This window comes from Poromitra crassiceps (assembly GCF_964638095.1).
Source record: "Poromitra crassiceps genome assembly, chromosome: 2".
Lineage (NCBI taxonomy): Eukaryota > Metazoa > Chordata > Actinopteri > Beryciformes > Melamphaidae > Poromitra > Poromitra crassiceps.
In genome coordinates, this window is record NC_139624.1 from 17,409,625 (window position 1) to 17,437,282 (window position 27,658).

General features: G+C 46.9%; 1 protein-coding gene across 1 annotated transcript; it reads right to left on the minus strand.

The window, feature by feature from the left end:
- Positions 1 to 236: 236 nt before the first annotated feature.
- Positions 237 to 27,658, minus strand: dera (deoxyribose-phosphate aldolase (putative)). The gene is made up of 9 exons (XM_083652554.1): positions 27,521 to 27,658; positions 22,994 to 23,091; positions 20,685 to 20,832; positions 20,009 to 20,104; positions 11,952 to 12,086; positions 9,146 to 9,274; positions 6,217 to 6,329; positions 4,544 to 4,693; positions 237 to 732 (listed from the first exon to the last, which is right to left on the minus strand). Exons 1-9 carry the CDS (start codon positions 27,549 to 27,551, stop codon positions 676 to 678), a joined length of 957 nt encoding a protein of 318 aa, XP_083508680.1. The 5' UTR covers positions 27,552 to 27,658; the 3' UTR covers positions 237 to 675.

Below are 27,658 nucleotides of genomic sequence, written 5' to 3' on the forward strand. Positions count from 1 at the left end.
GCTTCCCGCTAATGAAATTAGTAAGAGTAAAAGAAGGCTCCAGAACAGATTGGCCACGCATCACTGAGACAGGAGGAAGACTTGAAAGGGATCACATGGCGTCTCTCTGGAGGCCTCCTCCGCGTGCTCCACCTGCTCCACTTCCACCACCTCCACGCGTGCATTCACTTCATCACAACTCATTGAAGACAGATCAGCACAGATGTTGCATTGTATTCAAAAATTTATTAATTTCTGTATAGCATCTTTTTTGATGAGAGATCCAGAAGTAGTACATTTGAATTAGAACATTTTCCAGTGTCTAAATGAGAAAACACAGCTGGCAAAATTTATATATTATTTTCTTAACAACTCCTCATTCGCTCTAATCTCTCAGTCATAACAGTTGTTGCCGCTTCACTTAAAGCAAAGTGTATCTTTCATATTGAATGACAGAAGAGATATGTTGGCTTATTTTATCAACGTGCAAAACACTAACGAATATGCAACAGCTGTCTGCACAGTTCTTAATACACAAAGTCTTCGTATGTGAGCACATAAATTGGGCCCCAGTCCTCTTCAATCAAAACCACTGGATGCGTGCACTGCTTTCTTAAGGCATGGTGAGCAGCGATAGGCTTGTTTGGGAGGCTTGAGGTTCTGATTGGTTGGTTGGGAAACAGGATTGCTGCCACTTCAGGCCATAGGGAGCTCATGATAGGCTGCATAGTGTCCAGTCACATAATGGTAAATCTGTTGGAACAAGGGGGGGGGGAGTTATGTTTGTCTTATTCTTTTGTAACTATTTACCAATTAAAATTTATTTTGCTATAATTAACAGTTAGGCCGTCCTAACTCTATTCTAAACACCAACTGTTTATTTAGTTTAGCTAACCTATATCATATACTACTTAATAATACTTTGATTCTGAGTTTCTTGCCACTAAAAAATATTTTGGACAAACTTCAAGCTAACAACAGGTAAGCTAGGTAGCACAGGGTAACAACATCACGTAGCTACAGCAGCAAAAAGTTAGCAGTGCAGACAATGTTTTTATTTATTTATTTATTTTGTGTGTGGACAATGATGTACCCTTCATCTTTATTCACTCAGTTATAGGCTATACTAGATACTTTAACTTAAAATGTCGAATTTATTCCAGCTAGTTTAACTGTCTCTCCTTGAAGCTATAATGCAAAACATGGATTTTGACCTGTTATGTGTATGAGATGGCTCTAATGTAAGTTATTACTCACAGTAACATTTAACAATTAGGCCAGTTGAGAAAAGTAGTGTCAGTTGCTAGGTAACAGACATAAAAGTTGATAACTGATGTTGGATTGAGTAGACACGGAACCAGACAATGGCTACCGCCCCTGGGCTGACATCTCTATTAACGGAGGAGCCCTTCACGAAGGTGAAGGTGCATTGCTCAGGAGGGATGAGGAGCGGAGGAACATGAGACGAAGCGCAACAGCCAAGATTGAGGTGTGAGACACACCAGAAACTTGAAAGAAGAAGAACCAGGTCTAGAGTGAGACCATCCAACTGTGAGAGGATCCAGTCTGCCGGAAAGCCATTAGAAGAAGATGAAGAAGATGGATTGAGTATTTAGGATTTCCTAACCAGACATACGATAGTAGTTAGTAGTAAGTGATGGTAGTAGTGGTGACATCATCACTGATGACATCACAATTGCTCAAGTGACATCACTAATGACATAATCATCAGTGCTCGAGTGACATCGCAAATTCTATACATAAGTTCTTCTTCTGTGGTGTTTTATGGCAGTTGGCATCCTTTATGTTGCATTAGTGCCTCCTGGATTTATCCATCCACTGTTTCCCTACATTCTATAAAACCCGATCGGTTCCTCATCGTTGTTCCTCTCTCGCCCCGACCTCTTCCGCTCGTTCTCTATGTGATATCATCAGTGATTTATGACAGACACTGATGATGTCAGACATTGTGACATCATCAGTGATATCATCATCAGTGAGTGATGTTATCAGTGATGATGTCATCACTGATGATGTCACACACACACACCGTGACATGTCACTCTTGACATCGTCGGCGCACAATTGCACAACTGAGCATGCTCAGCCCGAGTGATGTCATCAGTGAGTAACACAATTGCTCAAGTTGCTGCCTTTGCTGACATTATCATGCTCGGCCCGATGACACACCCACAGACACACACGCCGCCCGAGCGATGTCACTCGAACAAAGTTAAAAACGATGACTTATTGATGATTTATTGATGGTGAAATGATAAATGTAACACCTTTATCTTTGTATGCACAATGTATTGGTTAGAAAGAAAGTGCTAAAAAATAGTTGGATTCAAACTAAGAGCAACGTAGACCAGAGTAAAAAAAGAAACAAGACTGCGAAACAAGACTGCGAAACAAGGTTGTGTGTTTAGTGAGGTCTCACATTTAAACATTGTCAATGTCAAAAGTGCTGCTTTTAGTCAGACCTGCCTCAATGATGAGAGCTGTGCTAAAAGGGCTTCTTTGCACTTTAGACTGCAAGTGTGTGTGTGTGTGTATGTGTGTGTGTGTGTGTGTGCGTGCGTGCGTGTGTGCGCGTGTATGTGTGTGTTTTCAACCATTAGGAAAAGTGAACAGTGCTCCATGCTGTCCTCTGCAGTGGCCCTGCTGTTAACATCCGTCTAGTGATCCGATCTCAGTAAAGTACGCCTTGATGACACATTGAGATCCCATCATTCAGACCACATTCAGAGGTGGTCTGGACCGCATGTGGCCACATTCTTGTGTGTGCCTGTACGCAATGTGTCCCCAAGACGCATTGAAGGACCAGCAACTCAACTGACGTCCTCTGCGTTTGTGTTTCTTCCATCATTTGTCTTGGCAGAAATAGCCTACAATTAATTAAAAATTGGGCATTTAGTGGTTTCGCTACAGAGTATTATAAAAAAAATACTATATAAAACATGATAGAACGTATTTTTTGCATGGCGAGGTGCGACTTTACGGTGGTGACTTGCCACAGTAGAAGGGGAAACTGGTTGTATTTGAGTATAACAGCAGAGACGTCGTCTGCGATATGAGGTTTAAAACAACATTACTGACACATTGAAGGACCACCTACCCAACTGACTAGGGCTGCCACGATTAGTTGACTAGTCGCGACGACATTGATGCCAGAAATAAATATGCTGCTACATGCTCTAAACTTTAAAGTTCATGAAAATATTATTTTTGAGTGAATTATCATTGTCTTTATTTTTATTTGGCACATGCTTAAAACAACTTGAAGCTAAATTTAGATGCTGATGATAGCTAAATCAGAGCGATTGAGTAATTGTGCGATATGATCCAATTAGTCGACTAATCGTTAAAATAATCTGTGACTAGTCGACTATCAAAATAATCGTTTGTGGCAGCCCTACAACTGACATCCTCTGTGTAATAACCAGGGTGTAGTGCTATTGGTGAGCAAGCGTGCACGCGCACGGCTAAGTTGTGGCTCATTTCAAAGGTTATGTAACGATGGCGGTAAGTTTACATACGTCATTATTCAACTATAATTGACCACAAGATCAAATGTGATGCTATCGAGAGTCTCAACATGATATGAATATGAAAACATGATTGGTGACAGCGCACCTTATATGAACAACATTCATGCCTGTGCGTATGCCCTGGAACAATCGTTAATAATTTAAATAATACATAATTAAATAATAATAATTTTGTGCAAGCCGAACCTTTCGGCTACTACTACTTAGGCTTGCCCCTGTAGTCGGTGTTAGTGGTGTTACATGGTGGTGGTGGTGGGGCATACACCGATTACATCACTTGCCCACCGGCAACACCGTTAATATTTACGGAGGAAGAAAAAAGAAGCGCTCCCTATCTGGGGCTGCCTGACAGTCAGGTGGCTGCGCTGTTCATCACATCTCTCTGGTTAGACAAGCAAGTAACGTTAGTTATACATGTTGTGAACACAATGCCCACTGATACACATGTAGTTAAGACCCTTAGCTAAGCCTGGCTGTCTTCTGTTGTCACTGCCATCTCTGAAAATGTGCTTTTACCGCCGCTAAAGGTCCGCGAGCATCAATGCTAACTAGCTATGGTCATGGCCTGGCTTACTGCTGCTTGCTGCTAATGTTAATCCCTTGGCCAGGTCTCCAGATTTGTCACTAGTCTCTTTTGAGAAGGAACGTCTCCAGGAGGGTCTGATGAGGTGTCTTGAATGTGATGTGTTGTGAGGCTGAAGCTACACAGCGGCGGGGAGCGGCTGACGAGTGAGACCAGACGCTTTGCTGAAGCACTGTATGCAAATTAACCTATAGTCTGACGCATAACCGCTCAAATTAATCTCGTGGTTAACCCGACATCCCTACCGTGAGGACTGCTGAGGAACTCTTTTATTAACCTTTATTTATACGGTGTCGCAGGTAACCCGGTGTTGTCACATGTTTATTAACCTGTGGGAAAATGTCCACACTGTGACAACCCTACTACTAATACTACTGCATGTGTGTGTGTGTGTGTGTGTGTGTGTGTGTGTGTGTGTCTACGTACGCACCTGTCTCTCGATGTCGCTCAGCAGGCTGCTAGCTCCCAGGCGGAACAGGCTTGGTGTGAGCCAGTCGTGGCCCAGCTCCTCCTTCATCAGGCTGAGCCACACCAGAGCCTCCTGGGCCGTGCGGATCCCTCCCGCCGGCTTAAAGCCCACCTGAGGGGGGGCACATACCTCTGTCAGTGTCATGGTCACCTCACTGAGTGGGGGGGGGGGGGCTCATACCTCTTATCTGTAGCCACTTTTACACAGAGATCCCGCAATATTGTCGTTCGTTACGAAGGCCCGCAAATGAGTCAGTGTTGCCCTTTTTACACAGCGCGAGGAGGCATACCGGCATGACGTTCTATCGTTGCCATGGAGATGTGAACTAGCCTACCTGCTGCCGAGAGAAATACAAATATTGAGACTTGCAGAGGGATTTATCAGACACACACACAAAGAAGAAGAAAGAAAAAACAAACTTGGGCAAGCCACTGCGGGTGTATTGGGAGAAAAACAGCGATAGTCCTCTTGTGAGTGGGATTCAAAATTGGTGGCCTTTCAAATCCTATGGCTGAATAATTAAATCCGAAAAATCAAGCTGATAAACTAGAACGACCGCACCGCGGATATTTGCCTCCGCCAACAAGTGAGCAGTTGACAACCATGTCTGTCGAGACTTTGACGTTTGAGCCAAATGTGAAGAAGTTTTGTCAGGGTGTTACTGAGATATGGCTTTACTGAGCTTGAAAATGGCATTCGTGGGGTCACAGTGACGTTGACCTTTGACCACCAAAATGTAATCTGTTCATCCTTGAGTCCAAGTGGACGTTTGAGGGAAATTTGATGAAATTCCGTCAAGGCGTTCCTGAGATATCACGTTAAAGAGTTTGTAAATGGGGTTCGTGAGGTCACGGTGACCTTGAACTTTAACCTTTGACCACCAAAATCTAATCAGTTCATCCTTGAGTCCAAGTGGACGTTTGAGGCAAATCTGAAGAAATTCCATCAAGGCGTTCCTGAGATATCGCGTTAACGAACTTGGGAATGGCGTTCGTGAGGTCACAGTGACCTTAAACTTTGACCACCAAAATCTATTGGGGCGGCTTTAGCTCAGGAGGTAGAGCAGGTTGGCCAATGACGCAAGGGTTGGCGGTTTGATCCCCGCTCCCTCCCAGCTGCTGTCGTTGTGTCCTTGGGCAAGACACTTAACCCTCCTTGCTCCCGATGGTGTGTAGGCACCCTGCGTGGCAGCCTGCCGCCATCGGTGTATGAATGGGTGAATGTAGACTACCTACTGATTGTAAAGCGCTTTGGATAAAAGCGCTATATAAATGCAGGCCATTTACCATTTACCATCTAATCAGTTCATCCCTGCGTCCAATTCAATGTTTGAGCCAAATTGGAAGAAATTCCGTCGAGGCATTCCTGAGATATCGCGTTAACAAACTTGGGAATGGCGTTCGTGAGGTCACAGTGACCTTGAACTTTGACCGTTGACCACTAAAATGTAATCAGTTGATCCTTGAGTCCAAGTCGACGTTTGAGGCAAATTTGATAAAATTCCATCAAGGCGTTCCTCAGATATCACGTTAATGAACATTGGACGGACGTACGGACGGACAATCCGAATCCATACAAACAGAATGGTTCCATACAGTTTATTTCCCGTGTAAAAACAGGAGTCAGGACCATACCTTGTGGCCTGTAGACAGGAAGTAGTCACGGATGGCCCTCACCATCACTATGGCAACGGGGTAAGTAGCGTTGACAGCCTCCTTCCCTGTGGACGTCTTGATGAAGTCCGAGCCTGTCAGGTTTCAAAAGGTGACATCAGTTCACATCTCACACAGAGCCCAGTCCAGTGTCATAAGGTCCAGTCACACAGAGCCCAGTCCAGTGTCATAAGGTCCAGTCACACAGAGCCCAGTCCAGTGTCATAAGGTCCAGTCACACAGAGCCCAGTCCAGTGTCATAAGGTCTAGTCACACAGAGCCCAGTCCAGTGTCATAAGGTCTAGTCACACAGAGCCCAGTCCAGTGTCATAAGGTCCAGTTACAGAGCCCAGTCCAGTGTCATAAGGTCCAGTTGCAGAGCCAGCCCAGTGTCATAAGGTCCAGTCACACAGAGCCCAGCCCAGTGTCATAAGGTCCAGTTGCAGAGCCAGCCCAGTGTCATAAGGTCCAGTCACACAGAGCCCAGCCCAGTGTCATAAGGTCCAGTCACACAGAGCCCAGCCCAGTGTCATAAGGTCCAGTCACACAGAGCCCAGCCCAGTGTCATAAGGTCCAGTCACACAGAGCCCAGCACAGTGTCATAAGGTCCAGTCACACAGAGCCCAGTCCAGTGTCATAAGGTCCAGTCACACAGAGCCCAGCCCAGTGTCATAAGGTCCAGTTCTCCTTCTATCTTTCAAAAGACACCGACAACTGAGAATGTGAGTGTGAGTCCAGGCAAAGCATGACTCTCTGTGCCAGTCGGGCCGGGCCTGACAAGAACATGTGCTGCTGCTGCTGCTGATGCTGATGCTGCTGCTGACGGCTAACAGAGGGCGGCTGTCTGCTCATCAATAAAAAAAAACACCATTTCTCCTTCAGAGGCCATTATGTTTGATCAGCTTTCCTGATAAAAATAGAAGATGAAACGAGGTGCTTTTAATAGCTGGAGCACAAACTGTGGCCTGGCCCCCTCTGCCTCCTGCTGCATAATGACTGTTCATTACCGACCAGAACAAGATGAACATTTTACACTTCATTAAAGACGTGTTCTATGTATTTTTCCAGTCAGGTCTTTTTTGCACTCCCGCTCCCCCTCTCCCTCAAACTGGCATAATCCTTACCATTCCTTATGGGGGGAGTCTTAATTACCAGATAATGGATAACGGTTATTAAACGCGGGTGTCGGTAATGAAGCTCTATTCATTTGCACGGGCAGGGGGGATAGTGCCGGGGAACAGCGGAGTAAAATAGCCTGCATCGGAGATTAATAGGTGAAATTATCATTCAATTTCAGGAATCTAATACGCAATTCATAGGAACAAGGGGAGATTAAGGAGCGAGTGTGGCGACAAAAGCAATGCATTTTAATAATGATCTCTATCAGAGCCCCTGACAATTTGGTTCTGTAATCGGCTTATTACGTGAGGGCTAGTTAAGCGTACAGTGTATCCTCCTCATCAGGCTCGCCTCGAAAAACTGAGCAACAGCGCCACGAGCTGGAGAACACTGGCGACTACACACTGTTCAGTGTGGTAAGGAAACACTACTAGACTAAGAAAGTGGATTTCAACCTGAATCCTGTCCTGTGTCCCAAATATAAATGCTTTTTATCCAACATGTTGGCAGAGAGGCTCACAAGTCATGTATTGCAAGTCTCAAGTCTCTTATGGATGAGCGTTCTATTATCTGCTGCTGGATGCCATCGAGTCTGCTTAGAACACTGCAGAGCTCAAACGAAGGGATTCAAAGCATGTAATGTATTAACCTCACTTCTTGATCTTTTGAAATACAGTTGTTAGGCTGTGAGGCAGGAGAGTTTACGTGCAGACACTTGAAGGTCTTGAAACACTTGGTAAACTGGGAACGCTGGGCACTTGGTAAGCTGAATCTGCAAGGTTCGAAATTGAGAACTGTCGCAGAAGGTTTGCCGTAAGTCACAGGGGTGGCCAAACTTTTTTGGTTGTGGGCCGCATACAGAAAAATATAAGGAGTCGCGGGCCAAACAATATTAAGCGCGGCAGTTTTCGCGGCAAAAAGATTTGACCAGAAAACCCTTGTGCCATCAAAAATTTAATTTCTACCTATATAAATATGACATATAGTTTATTGATGCGCTCACCTATTACAATGGGTATTTCTGTATGTTTTCAAATTTTCTTTTCCTGTGCCAACAGGTTAAGACAGAGATAATTTAACATAACAGTATTAAACATTCATTCAGTATGAAAAATGTTTAAAAATGAATAGACCAGGTCAGGGTACTCAAGTATAACCCATTTCAATGGTTTTAAATTGAAAAAACGAAATGGGCGAATTCGTTTTTTCGTTTTCGTTTTCCGTTTTAAACTTTAAAAACGGAAAAACGAAAAAAGTTTTTAGCAAAAAAAATAAATAAATAAAAAATATTTTTTCTAAATTCATGGCGGGCCACTTAAAAACGGGCAGCGGGCCATAGTTTGGCCACCCCTGCCGTAATATGAATCTATGAACGACTGTGGGAAAACTCGCATTTATAGTTCGACAAGAGCATGACATCTCTCTACCAATGACATCATCGAAAATATGACATCATCACTCTTGGCATCATCGCTGAGGCATCATGCGAAATATGACATCATCACTGTCGACATCATCGTAATTGTAGTTATGACATCATCTAACAACAGTACTATATCAGCTTGATTAGTTTACATTATTATTAGTAGACATTTAATGCACAGGCAAAAAAATGTTTGTCCAAGTCGAGTCTCAAGTCTTTTGAGGGTGAGTCTCAAGTCACTGTGTGTGACTTAAGTGTGACTCAAATCCAAGTCACAAGTCCAAGTCCCCCTCCCTGCATGTTGGATTTAAAGATGACAATTTGATCAGTAACTAGTAATACTGATCAGTAACTACTTGGGAGACTGACCGGCCATCATGGACACCAGGCTGGCTTTGTAGACGTTGGTGAAGGTCCCCAGCTCTCCGATGGCCAGGATGGTCTTCATGTGGGCGTCACCACAGGCCTCTCGGAACTGACAAATCTCATCGTACATGGCTGCAGAGGGAGGCAGAAAACACACATTTACATAGTCAAGTCAACATCACATAGTGTCGTTTCTTTAATCTGGTGGAAGCATTTTTCAATACAAATGTAAACGACAGATATGATGGTTTATTGTGGGACTTTCCATGGCTGCCCCATTAACATCAATAGAAGTGGCCCCAATGCAAAATTCGAACAGACAGTCCAATATCACAATTTTGAAAATGTACTTTCAGAGGCTGTAGCAGGCTCAGTTTTAAAGCAAGAGTGAAGGTTCTGGTATCATATGAAACTAGAAGACCTAAGGAATCGATCTCTACCTACCATGTCATGGTAGCTTGTCAGCAAGGTGGCTAAATAACACTCCAAAGTTAGGCTAAAGTCTGGCGAGGGGAAAAACATTTTCAAAGAAGTCGTCTTTTTCACAGCAGGCAGGTTGGCAGGTGTGAGCGTGTCCATTTTGAACCAGTAGTCTTATGTTGTTATTTAGCCTTTCTGATGCTATTGCATGCGCTTATTTATTTATTTTATTTATGTATTTATTTGTTTTTTTTTGGGGGGGGGGGGATTTTAGTATACGTAGTGGAAGTGGTCCCTGGGAAATTTGGTTTGGTACATAGTCATTTAAGAACTCCTGAACTAAGATATTCGTCTTCTTTTTTGCATGCTTATTTGCAAAGTTATATTAACATTTGAATTGTCCTCTTGCCCTGAAGAATTCTCACTGCCCTGTGAAGGTCAGTTACACCCAGCCTACCTTCCCACTGCCCTGTGAAGGTCAGTTACACCCAGCCTACCTTCCCACTGCCCTGTGAGGGTCAGTTACACCCAGCCTACCTTCCCACTGCCCTGTGAGGGTCAGTTACACCCAGCCTACCTTCCCTCTGCCCTGTGTAGGTCAGTTACACCCAGCCTACCTTCCCTCTGCCCTCTGCAGGTCAGTTACACCCAGCCTACCTTCCCTCTGCCCTGTGTAGGTCAGTTACACCCAGCCTACCTTCCCTCTGCCCTGTGAAGGTCAGTTACACCCAGCCTACCTTCGCTCTGCCCTGTGTAGGTCAGTTACACCCAGCCTACCTTCCCTCTGCAGGTCAGTTACACCCAGCCTACCTTCCCTCTGCCCTGTGAAGGTCAGTTACACCCAGCCTACCTTCCCTCTGCCCTGTGTAGGTCAGTTACACCCAGCCTACCTTCCCTCTGCCCTGTGAAGGTCAGTTACACCCAGTCTACCTTCGCTCTGCCCTGTGTAGGTCAGTTACACCCAGCCTACCTTCCCTCTGCCCTGTGAGGGTCAGTTACACCCAGCCTACCTTCCCTCTGCCCTGTGAGGGTCAGTTACACCCAGCCTACCTTCCCACTGCCCTGTGAAGGTCAGTTACACCCAGCCTACCTTCCCACTGCCCTGTGTAGGTCAGTTACACCCAGCCTACCTTCCCACTCCCTTGTGAGGGTCAGTTACACCCAGCCCACCTTCCCACTGCCCTGTGAGGGTCAGTTACACCCAGCCTACCTTCCCTCTGTCCTGTGAGGGTCAGTTACACCCAGTCTACCTTCCAACTGCCCTGTGAAGGTCAGTTACACCCAGCCTACCTTCCCACTGTCCTGTGTAGATCAGTTACACCCAGCCTACCTTCCCTCTGCCCTGTGAGGGTCAGTTACACCCAGCCTACCTTCCCTCTGCCCTGTGTAGGTCAGTTACACCCAGCCTACCTTCCCTCTGCCCTGTGAATGTCAGTTACACCCAGCCTACCTTCCCTCTGCAGGTCAGTTACACCCAGCCTACCTTCCCTCTGCCCTGTGTAGGTCAGTTACACCCAGCCTACCTTCCCTCTGCCCTGTGAAGGTCAGTTACACCCAGCCTACCTTCCCTCTGCCCTGTGTAGGTCAGTTACACCCAGCCTACCTTCCCTCTGCCCTGTGAAGGTCAGTTACACCCAGCCTACCTTCCCACTGCCCTGTGAGGGTCAGTTACACCCAGCCTACCTTCCCTCTGGCCTGTGAAGGTCAGTTACACCCAGCCTACCTTCCCAGTGCCCTGTGAAGGTCAGTTACACCCAGCCTACCTTCCCTCTGCCCTGTGAAGGTCAGTTACACCCAGCCTACCTTCCCTCTGCCCTGTGAGGGTCAGTTACACCCAGCCTACCTTCCCTCTGCCCTGTGAAGGTCAGTTACACCCAGCCTACCTTCCCTCTGCAGGTCAGTTACACCCAGCCTACCTTCCCTCTGCCCTGTGTAGGTCAGTTACACCCAGCCTACCTTCCCTCTGCAGGTCAGTTACACCCAGCCTACCTTCCCTCTGCCCTGTGAAGGTCAGTTACACCCAGCCTACCTTCCCACTGCCCTGTGAGGGTCAGTTACACCCAGCCTACCTTCCCTCTGCCCTGTGTAGGTCAGTTACACCCAGCCTACCTTCCCTCTGCCCTGTGAGGGTCAGTTACACCCAGCCTACCTTCCCTCTGCCCTGTGTTGGTCAGTTACACCCAGCCTACCTTCCCACTGCCCTGTGTAGGTCAGTTACACCCAGCCTACCTTCCCACTGCCCTGTGAGGGTCAGTTACACCCAGCATACCTTCCCACTGCCCTGTGAAGGTCAGTTAGACCCAGCCTACCTTCCCACTGCCCTGTGAGGGTCAGTTACAGCCAGCCTACCTTCCCACTGCGCTGTGAAGGTCTGTTAGACCCAGCCTACCTTCCCACTGCCCTGTGAGGGCGAGCGTCCTGTTGATGACGATGTCGATTTCAGTGGCACCGTCGGCCACCGCCATGCGCACTTCCTCCAGACGCGTCTTCAGCGGCGTCTGGCCTGCCGGGAAGCCCGTGGCCACTGGAGAGGAGGGGACAAGGGACCAGCATTAACGCCAGGAGAGGAGGGGACAAGGGACCAGCATTAACGCCAGGAGAGGAGGGGACAAGGGACCAGCGTTACCACCAGGAGAGGAGGGGACAAGGGACCAGCGTTACCGCCAGGAGAGGAGGGGACAAGGGACCAGCATTACCACCAGGAGAGATGGGGACAAGGGACCAGCGTTACCGCCATGAGAGGAGGGGACAAGGGACCAGCATTACCACCAGGAGAGATGGGGACAAGGGACCAGCATTACCGCCATGAGAGGAGGGGACAAGGGACCAGCATTACCACCAGGAGAGGAGGGGACAAGGGACCAACCTTACCACCAGGAGAGGAGGGGACAAGGGACCAGCATTACCACCAGGAGAGGAGGGGACAAGGGACCAACCTTACCACCATGAGAGGAGGGGACAAGGGACCAGCGTTACCACCAGGAGAGGAGGGGACAAGGGACCAGCATTACCACCAGGAGAGGAGGGGACAAGGGACCAGCATTACCACCAGGAGCGGAGGGGACAAGGGACCAGCATTACCACCAGGAGAGGAGGGGACAAGGGACCAGCGTTACCACCATGAGCGGAGGGGACAAGGGACCAGCGTTACCACCAGGAGAGGAGGGGACAAGGGACCAGCGTTACCACCATGAGAGGAGGGGACAAGGGACCAGCGTTACCACCAGGGGAGGAGGGGACAAGGGACCAGCGTTACCACCAGGAGAGGAGGGGACAAGGGACCAGCATTACCACCAGGAGAGGAGGGGACAAGGGACCAGCATTACCACCATGAGAGGAGGGGACAAGGGACCAGCGTTACCACCATGAGAGGAGGGGACAAGGGACCAGCGTTACCGCCATGAGAGGAGGGGACAAGGGACCAGCGTTACCACCATGAGAGGAGCCATGAGAGGAGGGGACAAGGGACCAGCATTACCACCAGGAGAGGAGGGGACAAGGGACCAGCATTACCGCCAAGGACCACCAGCATTACCACCAGAAGAGGAGGGGACAAGGGACCAGCATTACCACCAGAAGAGGAGGGGACAAGGGACCAGCATTACCACCAGAAGAGGAGGGGACAAGGGACCAGCATTACCACCAGAAGAGGAGGGGACAAGGGACCAGCATTACCACCAGGAGAGGAGGGGACAAGGGACCAGCGTTACCGCCATGAGAGGAGGGGACAAGGGACCAGCATTACCACCAGGAGAAGAGGGGACAAGGGACCAGCATTACCACCATGAGAGGAGGGGACAAGGGACCAGCGTTACCACCATGAGAGGAGGGGACAAGGGACCAACCTTACCACCAGGAGAGGAGGGGACAAGGGACCAGCGTTACCGCCATGAGAGGAGGGGACAAGGGACCACCGTTACCACCATGAGAGGAGCCATGAGAGGAGGGGACAAGGGACCAGCATTACCACCATGAGAGGAGCCATGAGAGGAGGGGACAAGGGACCAGCATTACCGCCAAGGACCACCAGCATTACCACCAGAAGAGGAGGGGACAAGGGACCAGCATTACCACCAGAAGAGGAGGGGACAAGGGACCAGCATTACCGCCAGGAGAGGAGGGGACAAGGGACCAGCATTACCACCAGGAGAGGAGGGGACAAGGGACCAGCATTACCACCATGAGAGGAGGGGACAAGGGACCAGCGTTACCACCATGAGAGGAGGGGACAAGGGACCAGCATTACCACCAAGGACCACCAGCATTACCACCAGAAGAGGAGGGGACAAGGGACCAGCATTACCACCAGAAGAGGAGGGGACAAGGGACCAGCATTACCACCAGGAGAGGAGGGGACAAGGGACCAGCATTACCACCAAGGACCACCAGCATTACCACCAGAAGAGGAGGGGACAAGGGACCAGCATTACCACCAGAAGAGGAGGGGACAAGGGACCAGCATTACCACCATGAGAGGAGCCATGAAAGGAGGGGACAAGGGACCAGCATTACCACCAGAAGAGGAGGGGACAAGGGACCAGCATTACCGCCAAGGACCACCAGCATTACCACCAGAAGAGGAGGGGACAAGGGACCAGCATTACCACCAGGAGAGGAGGGGACAAGGGACCAGTGTTACTGCCAGAAGAGGAGGGGACAAGGGACCAGCATTACCACCAGGAGAGGAGGGGACAAGGGACCAGCGTTACTGCCAGGAGAGGAGGGGACAAGGGACCAGCATTACCACCAGAAGAGGAGGGGACAAGGGACCAGCTTTACCGCCAAGGACCACCAGCATTACCACCAGAAGAGGAGGGGACAAGGGACCAGCATTACCACCAGGAGAGGGGGGGACAAGGGACCAGTGTTACTGCCAGAAGAGAAGGGGACAAGGGACCAGCATTACCACCAGGAGAGGAGGGGACAAGGGACCAGCATTACCACCAGGAAAGGAGGGGACAAGGGACCAGTGTTACTGCCAGAAGAGGAGGGGACAAGGGACCAGCATTACCACCAGGAGAGGAGGGGACAAGGGACCAGCATTACCGCCAAGGACCACCAGCATTACCACCAGAAGAGGAGGGGACAAGGGACCAGCATTACCATCAGGAGAGGAGGGGACAAGGCACCAGTGTTACTGCCAGGAGAGGAGGGGACAAGGGACCAGCATTATCACCAGGAGAGGAGGGGACAAGGGACCAGCATTACCACCAGTAGAGGAGGGGACAAGGGACCAGTTTTACTGCCAGAAGAGGAGGGGACAAGGGACCAGCGTTACTGCCAGGAGAGGAGCCATGAGAGGAGGGGACAAGGGACCAGCATTACCACCAGAAGAGGAGGGGACAAGGGACCAGCGTTACCACCATGAGAGGAGCCATGAGAGGAGGGGACAAGGGACCAGCATTACCACCAGAAGAGGAGGGGACAAGGGACCAGCATTACCGCCAAGGACCACCAGCATTACCACCAGAAGAGGAGGGGACAAGGGACCAGCATTACCACCAGGAGAGGAGGGGACAAGGGACCAGTGTTACTGCCAGAAGAGGAGGGGACAAGGGACCAGCATTACCACCAGGAGAGGAGGGGACAAGGGACCAGTGTTACCACCAGGAGAGGAGGGGACAAGGGACTAGCGTTACCACCAGGAGAGGAGGGGACAAGGGACCAGCATTACCACCAGGAGAGGAGGTGACAAGGGACCAGTGTTACCACCAGAAGAGGAGGGGACAAGGGACCAGCATTACCACCAGGAGAGGAGGGGACAAGGGACCAGCATTACCACCAGGAGAGGAGGGGACAAGGGACCAGCGTTACCACCAGGAGAGGAGGGGACAAGGGACCAGCATTACCACCAGGAGAGGAGGGGACAAGGGACCAGTGTTACCACCAGAAGAGGAGGGGACAAGGGACCAGCATTACCACCAGGAGAGGAGGGGACAAGGGACCAGCATTACCACCGGGAGAGGAGGGGACAAGGGACCAGCATTACCACCAGGAGAGGAGGGGACAAGGGACTAGCATTACCACCAGGAGAGGAGGGGACAAGGGACCAGCATTACCACCAGGAGAGGAGGGGACAAGGGACCAGTGTTACCACCAGAAGAGGAGGGGACAAGGGACCAGCATTACCACCAGGAGAGGAGGGGACAAGGGACCAGCATTACCACTAGTGGGGCTCAAAACAGCACCTATAGGTCGCTTCCGGAAAGAAGCGCCAAAATTGGCACAAATACTCCTTGTGGACTGTTATTTTGATAAAAGTAACTGGCCACGCAGAAATTTTATTTTTTTCCAAGATGGCCACCATTTCCAGCCTGAAAACACTATTTTGGGGGCAACTTATATTTGCCCCTCTGCATATATTTTCAAAGTAATGTGAAAATATGCATAAACAACAGTATTTTAGAGATTTAGTATTTTAGAGTAAATGGTAAAAGGAGATATACAAATGATTTCTGATGTATAATTTTGAAATTTCCATAGTTAAAAACCTGTCATTTGACACCAGAATCATCAAAATCGCCCTGGACAGTGAAATCCTATGGTAAAAATAGCAGAAATGGCAGCCATCTTTAAAATGGCAGCCATTTTGAAATTTTCATGGAATAAATCTGGCTTCTCTGTGGTCATAAATGTATGGTTTGATAACAAGATCATTCATATTGGACAATTCTACCCAAAGTTGCCCCCAAAATAGTGTTTTCAGGCTGGAAATGGTGGCCATCTTGGAAAAAAATAAAATTTCTGCGTGGCCAATTACTTTTATCAAAATAACAGTCCACAAGGAGTATTTGTGCCAATTTTGGCGCTTCTTTCCGGAAGCGACCTAAAGGTGCTGTTTTGAGCCCCACTAATGGTAAAAATAGCTGAAATGGCAGCCATCTTTGAAATGGCAGCCATTTAGAAATTTACATGGAACAAATCTTGCTTCTCTGTGGTCATAAATGTATGGTTTGATAACAAGATCATTCGTATTGGACAATTCTACCCAAAGTTGCCCCCAAAATAGTGTTTTTGGGGCGGGAAATGGCGGCCATCTTGGAAAGATCGAGATTTCTGCATGGCCAGTTACTTTTATCAAAATAACAATCCACAAGGAGTATTTGTGCAAATTTTGGCGCTTCTTTCCGGAAGCGACCTATTTTACATTGAAAGTGCATTTTTTGAGCCCCACTACACCAGGAGAGGAGGGGACAAGGGACCAGCATTACCACCAGGAGAGGAGGGGACAAGGGACCAGCATTACCACCAGGAGAGGAGGGGACAAGGGACCAGCATTACCACCAGGAGAGGAGGGCACAAGGGACCAGCGTTACCACCAGGAGAGGAGGGGACAAGGGACCAGCATTACCGCCAGGAGAGGAGGGGACAAGGGACCAGCATAGGGATGGGCATCGAATTTCGAATTTTCGAATAATCGTTGTTATTATCAAGGTCGACTTTTATTATTGAAAGTCGAAATTCGGGGGATTTTTTTTTTTAATGTTGCATTGTCTCCCCTGATTCTAAGTATAGTCGAATCGCTTGGTTTGAGCAAGTAAAACAATTTTTATAAGCATTTTAAGCAAGGTTTATGGAAAAATGAATGGCGGATGAAATCCCATGAAGAGGGAGAGGGGGTGACTTTGGCACCCCTTTGGCACTCAGACCTGAGCCTACTAAATATTTAATGAACCACTCATGATTGTCAAAAAACTGTTTTTTATTTTCGAAAATGTCAATGTCATGTAACATGTTCTTTACTTCAGTGGTGCAATGCTTGTTTGAGCTAAAAATCCACAGCAGAAGCTTTTTCTATTAATTAATAAAGCCTTAGGCTGGCTTTACACGGTGAAACTTGCACGCAACTTTAGTTGCATGAAACTTAGGTGAAACCAAGTTGCAAATGAATTGCATGGTATAAATCCTTCTGCAACTCACTTGAAACTTCTGTGAAACTCAGCCGCAACAGTTGCAAAGCTCTCAACTTTGTGGAACTAGTTTCATGCAACAGCCAATCAAAATGATGAGAACCAGTCAGCTGATCACGTAGGCTCTGGCTGTTCGCAGTCTCAACAAACATACATGCCACGGCAGGACGGGACAGGCAGCGAAAATGCACCAAATAAAACCGAAGACGGTCTCTTGAAAAACCGATACAACACCTCCGAGTCCGAATTGATATTTTCCAGCGAGAAAACGATATGAAATACGATACAAAAATGCAGAATGACAATTCTCACTTGAAAAAAGAAGAAAACGATACAATAGATGAAAAATGACCAATCTAGCTAGCTAGTTTTGCTGGAAGAAACTGCCAAGTTGCACAAGACTTGATTATTTTTGAATTGCTTTGTGTAACTGTGAAGTTGCATGGAAATTGGGTTGCATGCAACTTGCAACCTGCAACTAGTTGCGTGAAAGTTTCACCGTGTAAAGCCAGCCTTAGACTTAGAATCAGGGGAGACAATGCAACATTTCACAAAAAAAAAAAAAAAAAAAAAAATCTTCGAATTTCGATTAAAAGTCGACTTTGGCCAGCGAATTTCGAATAGTGTTTTTGGTAGAAATGCCCATCCCGTCACCAGCATTACCACCAGGAGAGGAGGGGACAAGGGACCAGCATTACCGCCAGGAGAGGAGGGGACAAGGAACCAGCATTACTGCCAGGAGAGGAGGGAGGGGACAAGGGACCAGCATTACCACCATGAGAGGAGGGGACAAGGGACCAGCGTTACCGCCATGAGAGGAGGGGACAAGAGACCAGCATTACCAACATGAGAGGAGGGAGGGGACAAGGGACCAGCATTACCACCATGAGAGGAGGGGACAAGGGACCAGGATTACCACCATGAGAGGAGGGAGGGGACAAGGGACCAGCATTGCCACCATGAGAGGAGGGGACAAGGGACCAGCATTACCACCTAGAGAGGAGGGGACAAGGGACCAGCATTACCACCAGGAGAGGAGGGGACAAGGGACCAGCGTTACCACCATGAGAGGAGGGGACAAGGGACCAGCATTACCACCATGAGAGGAGGGGACAAGGGACCAGCATTACCACCATGAGAGGAGGGGACAAGGGACCAGCGTTACCACCATGAGAGGAGGGGACAAGGGACCAGCATTACCACCATGAGAGGAGGGGACAAGGGACCAGCATTACCACCAGGAGAGGAGGAGACAAGGGACCAGCGTTACCACCATGAGAGGAGGGGACAAGGGCCCAGCGTTACCACCATGAGAGGAGGGGACAAGGGACCAGCGTTACCGCCAGGAGAGGAGGGGACAAGGGACCAGCATTACCACCATGAGAGGAGGGAGGGGACAAGGGACCAGCATTACCACCATGAGAGGAGGGGACAAGGGACCAGCACCAGGAGAGGAGGGGACAAGGGACCAGCGTTACCACCATGAGAGGAGGGGACAAGGGCCCAGCGTTACCACCATGAGAGGAGGGGACCAGGGACCAGCGTTACCGCCAGGAGAGGAGGGGACAAGGGACCAGCATTACCACGATGAGAGGAGGGAGGGGACAAGGGACCAGCATTACCACCATGAGAGGAGGGGACAAGGGACCAGCACCAGGAGAGGAGGGGACAAGGGACCAGCATTACCACCAGGAGAGGAGGGGACAAGGGACCAGCGTTACCGCCAGGAAACAACATGCTGTCAACTAGGGCTGGGCGATATGGACCAAAAATCATATCAGCATTTTTAGGCTGCATATAAATCTCTGTATGTTCTATGTTAGGCTAAAAGTTCAGTTGTAAGTCAAAGCCAGAGGTGAGATGTCACAAGCAATTAAATTGCTTGTAGTCTGATGTAGCCTCAGTCTTGTTTTAATTTACTGGGAATCGGAAGGTTCCCGGTTCGCGGTTCCCGGTCCTTGAGCAAGACACTGAACCCCTAACTGCTCCCGACGAGCAGCTAGCGCCTTGCATGGCTGCAGACGCCGTCGGTGTGTGAATGTGAGGTATTCATGTAAAAGTGCTTTGGGTAGTCGATAGACTATATAAAATGTGCTCTATAAATACAGTCCATTTACCATTTAAAATACAAAGACAGGGTTTACTTCCCTGACTATTGGTGCCTTCACAAAATATTGACACAGTGAGATTTTATAAATAATCATCAGTAATGTGGATATAATGACTAAGTGGGTAAAGGTAAATAATAGAACAGCTTGAACAGTTTGGTAAGTTCAGAAAATGACATCACGTTCCTGTAATACAGCCTTTAAAACCAGGAAAAGGCAACACTTATGTCATATCAGCATATTACTACGGTACATCCAAAATCTAAGATGATAGTCTCCTATCACAATATCGATATAATATTTACATATTGTCCAGCCCTACTGTCAGCAACAGTGAAAATGCCAAAGAAAGCTTTATTTTATTTTTACTTGTGACTTGTAGGAGTAGTGGAGCAGTGTAGGTTTGATGTGGGGAAAGGTGACTTTACCCGAGGCAACAGGCAGACTGGAGTTGGCTGCTCTCAGTGATCTGACGGCGTCTGCCACGCGGGCGGGGTACACACAGACTGCAGCGGTGGTCACTCCTGGCAGACAGGACAGACACAGCAGAGAATGACAAACAGACCATGGGAAAAAGCGGTGTGTGGCGCCCTCTTCTGGTTCAATTCAGCACAGAATAGAAAGCCTGACACCCTGCTATGACTCAGTCTATATATATATAGATATATATATATATATATATATATAGATATAGATATAGATATAGATATAGATATAGATATAGATATAATCGATGGCAAGATGCATCGATCTGCATCGATTCAATGATCAACGATCCAACTGCATCGATCCATAGTGTAAACATCGATATTAATCGCAATGACCCGCTATCAAAGGAATAAACATTATGGTTTTATTTTGGAATCTTATTAAAAAGAATAGATTATTTTTCATTTAAATGTCTAAGAGCTCAACAATAAAATTGTCAAATGATATTTTAGTTGCTTTTTTTTGTTACTGATTGTTTAACTGATTGTGGGCATATCGATCGCAGCCCCCTGAATCGAATTGACTCGAATCGTATCGTGGCAGACTTTGTGATATTGGCAAATATATATATATATATATATATATAATTTATATATATTTGTGTGGTTTGTGTACCTTTGTTGTGCATGTCCATGCTCTTCAGCAGGTCACAGCGGATGGGCTGGATGGCTTTGAGACACAGCCGGTGGACATTAGACGCTGTATCGTCTCCGGCCAGAGTGGTCAGGTCGATGCATGTGACTGCCTTTAGTAGCCACGCAGCCTGTGGGGGGACGGGGGGGGGGGGGGGGGGGGGGGGGGGAAGGAGAGAGAGAGAGGGGGGGGAGGAGAGAGAGAGAGAAAGAGATGACATAAGGTGATGTGACTGCAAACTAGGGGTGGGGGCAACAAATCGATTCACTTAAGTATCGCGATTTTTTATTCGCAGACTTTATATTTGATCCCCGAATCGATAATCACAATAAATAAATAAATAAGTTAATTAATTAATTAGTTAATTTTCTGCCCCCTCGATATAACAACAGACCGTTTTAGGATCACTGAATAGTTATATTTTTGAGAGCAAACCAGACCAGTTTGTGCCCTCATCCCATCTGAGCACCTTGAACGGAACCTTCTGGTCTCTGATTGGTTGAGTTCATGTTACACCCAAAACACACCTATGAAGAATTAAGGGACTTAGTACAACCATCTTCTGCAGTGCGCCCTCTTTTGCGCTCAGATTGTCCGTTCCCTAACTAGCCAAAGTGGACTTGGACACTTAGACCAGGTCAGAGATACGGCCCCTCCAGCAGGTTTCATGGGGCCTGCGATGTTCTGGCTGGAGGGGGCGGAGCCTCCGTAGTGACTTGTAGGCTAAAGTGAGGTGATGTAGGAGCGGCGTGCCTTAGAGCAGCCATTAGCTGTTGTAAGATCAGTGTAAAGCACGAACTCTCTGGGTTTACTGCTTAAATGTAAAAGCCTTCATGAAGCGGCAATAGTCAGAATCAATATTGGGTTGTTTGTGTCATATTACATCTTGGCAATATCCATTATTATCATAGATACAATACTGTACAAACACAGTATTCAACTGTCAAATATTTACACCTTAGGTTATAGCCTACAATAATAGGAATTGACATAGAGGCATAGAGCCGCAGCGATTAATAGTCGATTACTCGAGTTGATCAACAGAAACATAATCAATTAGACACATTTTTAAGGGGGGGAAACTAAACTCCCCTCGTTACAGGTAACAGGCTCTTAAATGGGAATATTTTCTGGTGTTTTCTTCGATGACAGTAAACTGATTATCTTCAGGACAAAAGAAGAGCTGTGGGGGGAAAGTGATCAACATGTTTCACCCTTTTGTGACATGTTCGAGACCAGGGGAGCTCAACCTTTTGTCATTCAAGGCCCACTTCTGATTGTTAAAAGATGTCTGAGGACCACCTTCCCAAATCAATGATAGGCTGTCATTGTGATATATTGAGGTGAGAGGTCCTCTGCGGCCCACTAGATGGGGCTCTGAGGCCCGCCAGTGGGCCACGGCCCAGTGGTTGAGAAACACTGTTCTAGACCAGACTAATCGATTAGTGCATGCTCTAGACCAGACTAATCGATTAGTGTGACGTGTTCTAGACCAGACTAATCGATTAGTGCATGCTCTAGACCAGACTAATCGATTAGTGTGACGTGTTCTAGACCAGACTAATCGATTAGTGTGACATGTTCTAGACCAGACTAATCGATTAGTGCATGCTCTAGACCAGACTAATCGATTAGTGTGACGTGTTCTAGACCAGACTAATCGATTAGTGTGACATGTTCTAGACCAGACTAATCGATTAGTGTGACGTGTTCTAGACCAGACTAATCGATTAGTGCATGCTCTAGACCAGACTAATCGATTAGTGTGACGTGTTCTAGACCAGACTAATCGATTAGTGTGACATGTTCTAGACCAGACTAATCGATTAGTGTGACATGTTCTAGACCAGACTAATCGATTAGTGCATGTTCTAGACCAGACTAATCGATTAGTGCATGTTCTAGACCAGACTAATCGATTAGTGCATGTTCTAGACCAGACTAATCGATTAGTGTGACGTGTTCTAGACCAGACTAATCGATTAGTGTGACATGTTCTAGACCAGACTAATCGATTAGTGTGACATGTTCTAGACCAGACTAATCGATTAGTGCATGTTCTAGACCAGACTAATCGATTAGTGCATGTTCTAGACCAGACTAATCGATTAGTGCATGTTCTAGACCAGACTAATCGATTAGTGCATGTTCTAGACCAGACTAATCGATTAGTGTGACATGTTCTAGACCAGACTAATCGATTAGTGTGACATGTTCTAGACCAGACTAATCGATTAGTGGAGAAAATAACAGACAGATGAATGCATCATGCAAGTCATGGTTAGTCGCACCTGCCACTGTTTCTTGGGCAGCTTGCCTGCTTGGATTCGCTGGGCTCTCTTCAGCACGGCCTGGCTGTTGACTCTCACCTTGGAGATCCTCCCCAGGTCTGAGAGACAGAGACAGCATACAGGTTAGAGGGAGGACAGCACAAATGGCAAAAGTACACACATTCTTTACTTAAGCAGAAGTACAGTCACTTGTGTAAAATACTCTAGTAAAAGTAGAAGTACTGATTCAACTTGTTTCCCCAAGTAAAAGGTAAAAAGGTAAAAAGTATAATAATATATAAAGTATAAAAGTATAACGTATTTCTACCGGCTGTTTCTGTGCAAAGCTAACTGAACTTCACATCATAACTTATTAATATAATTCAAAGACTGTTAAACTTAAAATATGCCCTCCAAACATGTTTTATGATGTATAATTGATTATTAATTTGTGCGTGATATGGTTTTTCCACAAAAAAGGTGCAGATAATGCGTGAAAGCTGAGAGAGCAAAAGAGATGAGAGAGACAGACAAACATGACATCGTTTCTGTCTGTTGTGCATTACTGTAAATCTAAATTAACCAGCATGTTTTGAAAATGGAAGGAGTAGAAAGTACAGATTTTTGTGTTAAAAATGTAAGGAGCAAAAGTAAAAAGTTGTCAGTAAAATAAATACTAAGGTACAGATTAGGGATGTTCATCAGTTATCGAAAATCGATAATTGATCATTTATCAAACATGTCACTGTGTAAATATTTTGTGAAAGCAGCAATCATCACCCCTACTAGTACACTAATTCTCTGAATAGTTTTAAAAACCTTCTAAAAAATATTTATGCTGAGTAAGTATAGTAATATAATAATAGTACTAATATAGTGCAAAACTTTTCTTTGAATGGTTTTTGAAATTGTGTTGGTTTGTATCTCTTTTTATTTTTATTCTTGATTGTTCTATATTGATGTTTGTTGTTTCAGGACCACAATGGAAATAAGTTTAACGACTTTATTGTGACATCCCAATGAATTATTTTATACTGTATACTTGTTGTTAATGTATTGTATTTTTTTAATTTGTTGAATAAATTCAATCAATCAATCAATCTACTATATTATAAATATCGATATTGAGATATTTGGTCAAAGAAATATTGTGATATTTGGGTTAGGGTTAGGGTTGTCCATATCGCCCAGCCTTATCTGATCCTGCCCAAACCTTCCGAATGCAGAAATAAGGGGAGGGAGTATTCCAGCAGAGCTGATTGAGTTGTGGGGTCCTGAGGGAATGAGTTAGGAAGGATGGCTGTCATGAGAACTGGATTAAAAGAGTCATGAGGGCAGTCACAGCATGACAGCATGCTACACTTCATTACAACAGTATGCTAAGTTACAGTATGTTAGCCTAAACTATGGTGCTATGCTATAGGTGCTATATAGATACACTACATTACAACAGTATGCTAAGTTACAGTATGTTAGCCTACAATATGCTGCTACAGTAAGCTATATGTGCTATATTGATACACTACATTACAACAGTATGCTAAGTTACAGTATGTTAGCCTACAATATGCTGCTACAGTAAGCTATAGGTGCTATATTGATACACTACAAGTTACTAGCCTGCCTGGGCTCCAGACCTCCGAAGCCACGCTCACTCCACAGGGAGTGGATTTGGCTGTTCTTGGTCTGGCATCGTCATGTGCAAAAGCTTTTTCTCCGGTTGAAAATCCAATCACGGGCGCTGATTGGCTAACGCTGTTGTCAGTCATGCACAACAGAAACAGACACAGCTGTGGCCAAAGCAGAGATAGCCTGGCTAATGGCTGTCTCTGCTTTGGCTACTAAATGTGGTAGTTGTAAAACAATTATATCAACGAGCAACAGATTGTCAACACGAATTTTACCCATGATAAAATACGTGACTTGGACATAACCAACCCAACAAAAACCACCAGAAGTGTTGGTGACAAACCGCTAACGGCTAACATAGCTAGCTAATGCTTGTGACTAGGTGGGCCAGAGTAGTGTCCTCTAGTAAGAGAGTGGCGTCAGCGGAGGACCAAAATGTGAGACTCATTAGCCAATGAACAGCCAGGAATGGGTCTCGCGCTACTTTTGCATGCTAAAATAAAGCCGATAATGTACAATTTGATTCATTTCAAGGGATGAAAAACCCTTTCAAAGTACAACACTGTCTATTTTGTTGCAACTCGACAGTGCTGCTTTTTTTACTCAAGAGTTCCACTTTCTAGTACTTCCTGGAAAAAAACTGGTCCATTGGAGTGAATGGAGATGTCGGAACTCTTCTATTATATGGCTCTGGGCCAGAGGAGTTGTATGAAATACGTCTTCTAGCAAAGGCTACACAGACCAAACAAAAATGAGGACTTGGAGAAGTCAGTCAGCAAGTTGGACTAACATTACAAGTTCTGAAAATGTGTGCCTTCGTGACTTATTCCAGCTAAATGTTATCGGTTGTTCATATTCTCTATGAAAGGCAGCTGTGCAAGGCTAACATTAGCATTAGCAAGCGCTAACATTAGCGCTTTACAACCGCAGTACAACCGATGCTGCAATGAGATATATTTTCATAACGTACCACTTCAGTCCTACATCCTCGCTCACTTCCAAGTCGTCTCATCTTTTATTGTGGTCCCGAATCCGTTATTCCATGAGACTGGTGTGCTCGCCAGGAAGCCAAGACAGACTCAGCAACAGGTGCAATGGAGAAGTCAAAAGCAAGACAACCCCCAAAAAGGGAGTGGTTTTGCATGTGGTGGCCACAGACAATTGCTCTCTCCTTATCCTTCCTGACTGATTCTTCTCTAGTTTTATGCTCTGCCAGTGTCCCCCACCACCACCAGCACCACCAGCGGCAGCATGAGGCCACACCCACAGCCCAACCAGGCCACACAGGCAGTCCAGCGCCTCCAGGACAGCACATCCGCACGCGCCGCCGCAAGAAGGCCCGCTGTGCCCACCAGCACAGTCCCAAGGACCGGCACTCATCCCCCCCCCCCGGGACCCGCGCCCACAGCCCAACCAGCACTGCGCAGCCCAGCCCAGCACCCGCCAGAGAACACCAGAACCGGTAGGTCCGCCACCGGCACCCCGCTCTCCCCACAGACGAGAGCAGGCCCACACCGAGCACATGCGACAGACAGGAAAGAGTCCAGAGACACAGCAGCGAATGCCGCGCTGCCCGGTGGTGGCAGACCTGCCAGTTCTGGTGTTCTGTGGCGGGTGCCGGTATGAGGCAAGTGAATGGAGCCTGCAACGCCATATTGGGGTGCTACGCCGAGACTCTGAATGAGGAACAGACCGAGTCTTGTGTCAAAGAGCTATTGGTTCGTATGCCTAACCTGGAAGAGGGCGTGACTTTGGCACTACTGTAGCTACTCAACCTACAGTGTCAGCATGGTAGGCTACTACAGTGTGTTGTGTGTTCACATTAATATCCAACAGCTGGTCAGTTACCTAACGTTTACGTTAATGCTACTGATTAACAAAGATGCTCTGTTAATAAGTAACATCAGAGGTAACTGACCTTATAAACAAATAGATAGAAAGATGTTGTTAAACTGACAGGAAGAAGCTAGCGTTACATTGCAGAGTAAATTGCTCTTCCACTGGACTGTTCTGCCTTCAGTAACGTTATTTGACATCAAACTGGAGCGCGAAGATAAGTGCAACCCCACATAACGTGACGATATTGATGTCATCTTCTTAGTCAGGCAACAGTGTGACACATTTACATCATGGAGCCTATCAGATCGAAATAGGTTTCAAAGCCCGATTAAAAATGCTCTCAATCAATCAGATGAAACAGGCCCAAACCGATTGCAATTTCAATCAGTCGCAGAGGGGCAGTTTAAACCTTTTCATAAACCGATCAAGAGAGAAATGTTATCATGTAAACGATGAAAATGATGACTCTCTGGCTGCATTGCTTAACCCTATTACTAGACCCTAGTGACGTCACCGTCGGAACTCATGACCTTTGAACCGTTACATTCCCATTTCCCAGTTTTAAAGGAACGGGTGATAAACGCCTCAAACCTAACCAGACCCTTCTCCTCACGCCTAAACGTAACCAGACCACCCACCCAAATGCCTGTCCAGGTCCATTAAATGGGCTTTTTCAGGTAGCCTGTGCAAGCTGGGCTGTAGGGATTGTACAACTCGATCCTAAAGAATGGGGACATTTTTATGCAATGCATTTCCATTGCGAGGCAGCAGTCAACTCAAACGAGCCTAATGTAATGGCCTAATTGTTTGAGTCTCAATGCGAGAGTGGGTCGGCAGACCTGTCAGTACAGTACATTTGCGCATGACACACAGCTGTTCAATTATATGCGTCGGCGCATGTACACACCAGATCGTATGAAATCACACCCCATGTATACAACTTTGAACTGATCAAACTTGAACTTGAACTTTGAACTTGATCTGATGAGGAAAAAGTGTGCATGTAAGAGCGCCACACGTGTTTGTTGTAGAACTGGAGGAAGAGCTCCATGATGCGATGTGATGTGCGATTGATCTTACCGAGACTGGTTCCCGGGTTCCTGGCAGACATGTTGAAGCACAGACTAGACTAATTTGTCACATCAACTCAACTAAGCTCAGCTCCACCGCAGCTAGCTGACCTGACCGGACCTGACGTTTCACACACCTCTTCCTGAC

Excerpts from the sequence above, each read along its gene's own strand:
- dera (XM_083652554.1), bottom strand. The coding sequence starts at position 27,551 with ATGTCTGCCAGGAACCCGGGAACCAGTCTCG. Across the intron at positions 23,092-27,520 it reads GAACCCGGGAACCAGTCTCG|ACCTGGGGAGGATCTCCAAG; the intron begins GTAAGATCAATC and ends TCTGTCTCTCAG. Across the intron at positions 9,275-11,951 it reads CCTCACAGGGCAGTGGGAAG|CCATGTACGATGAGATTTGT; the intron begins GTAGGCTGGGTC and ends CTCCCTCTGCAG.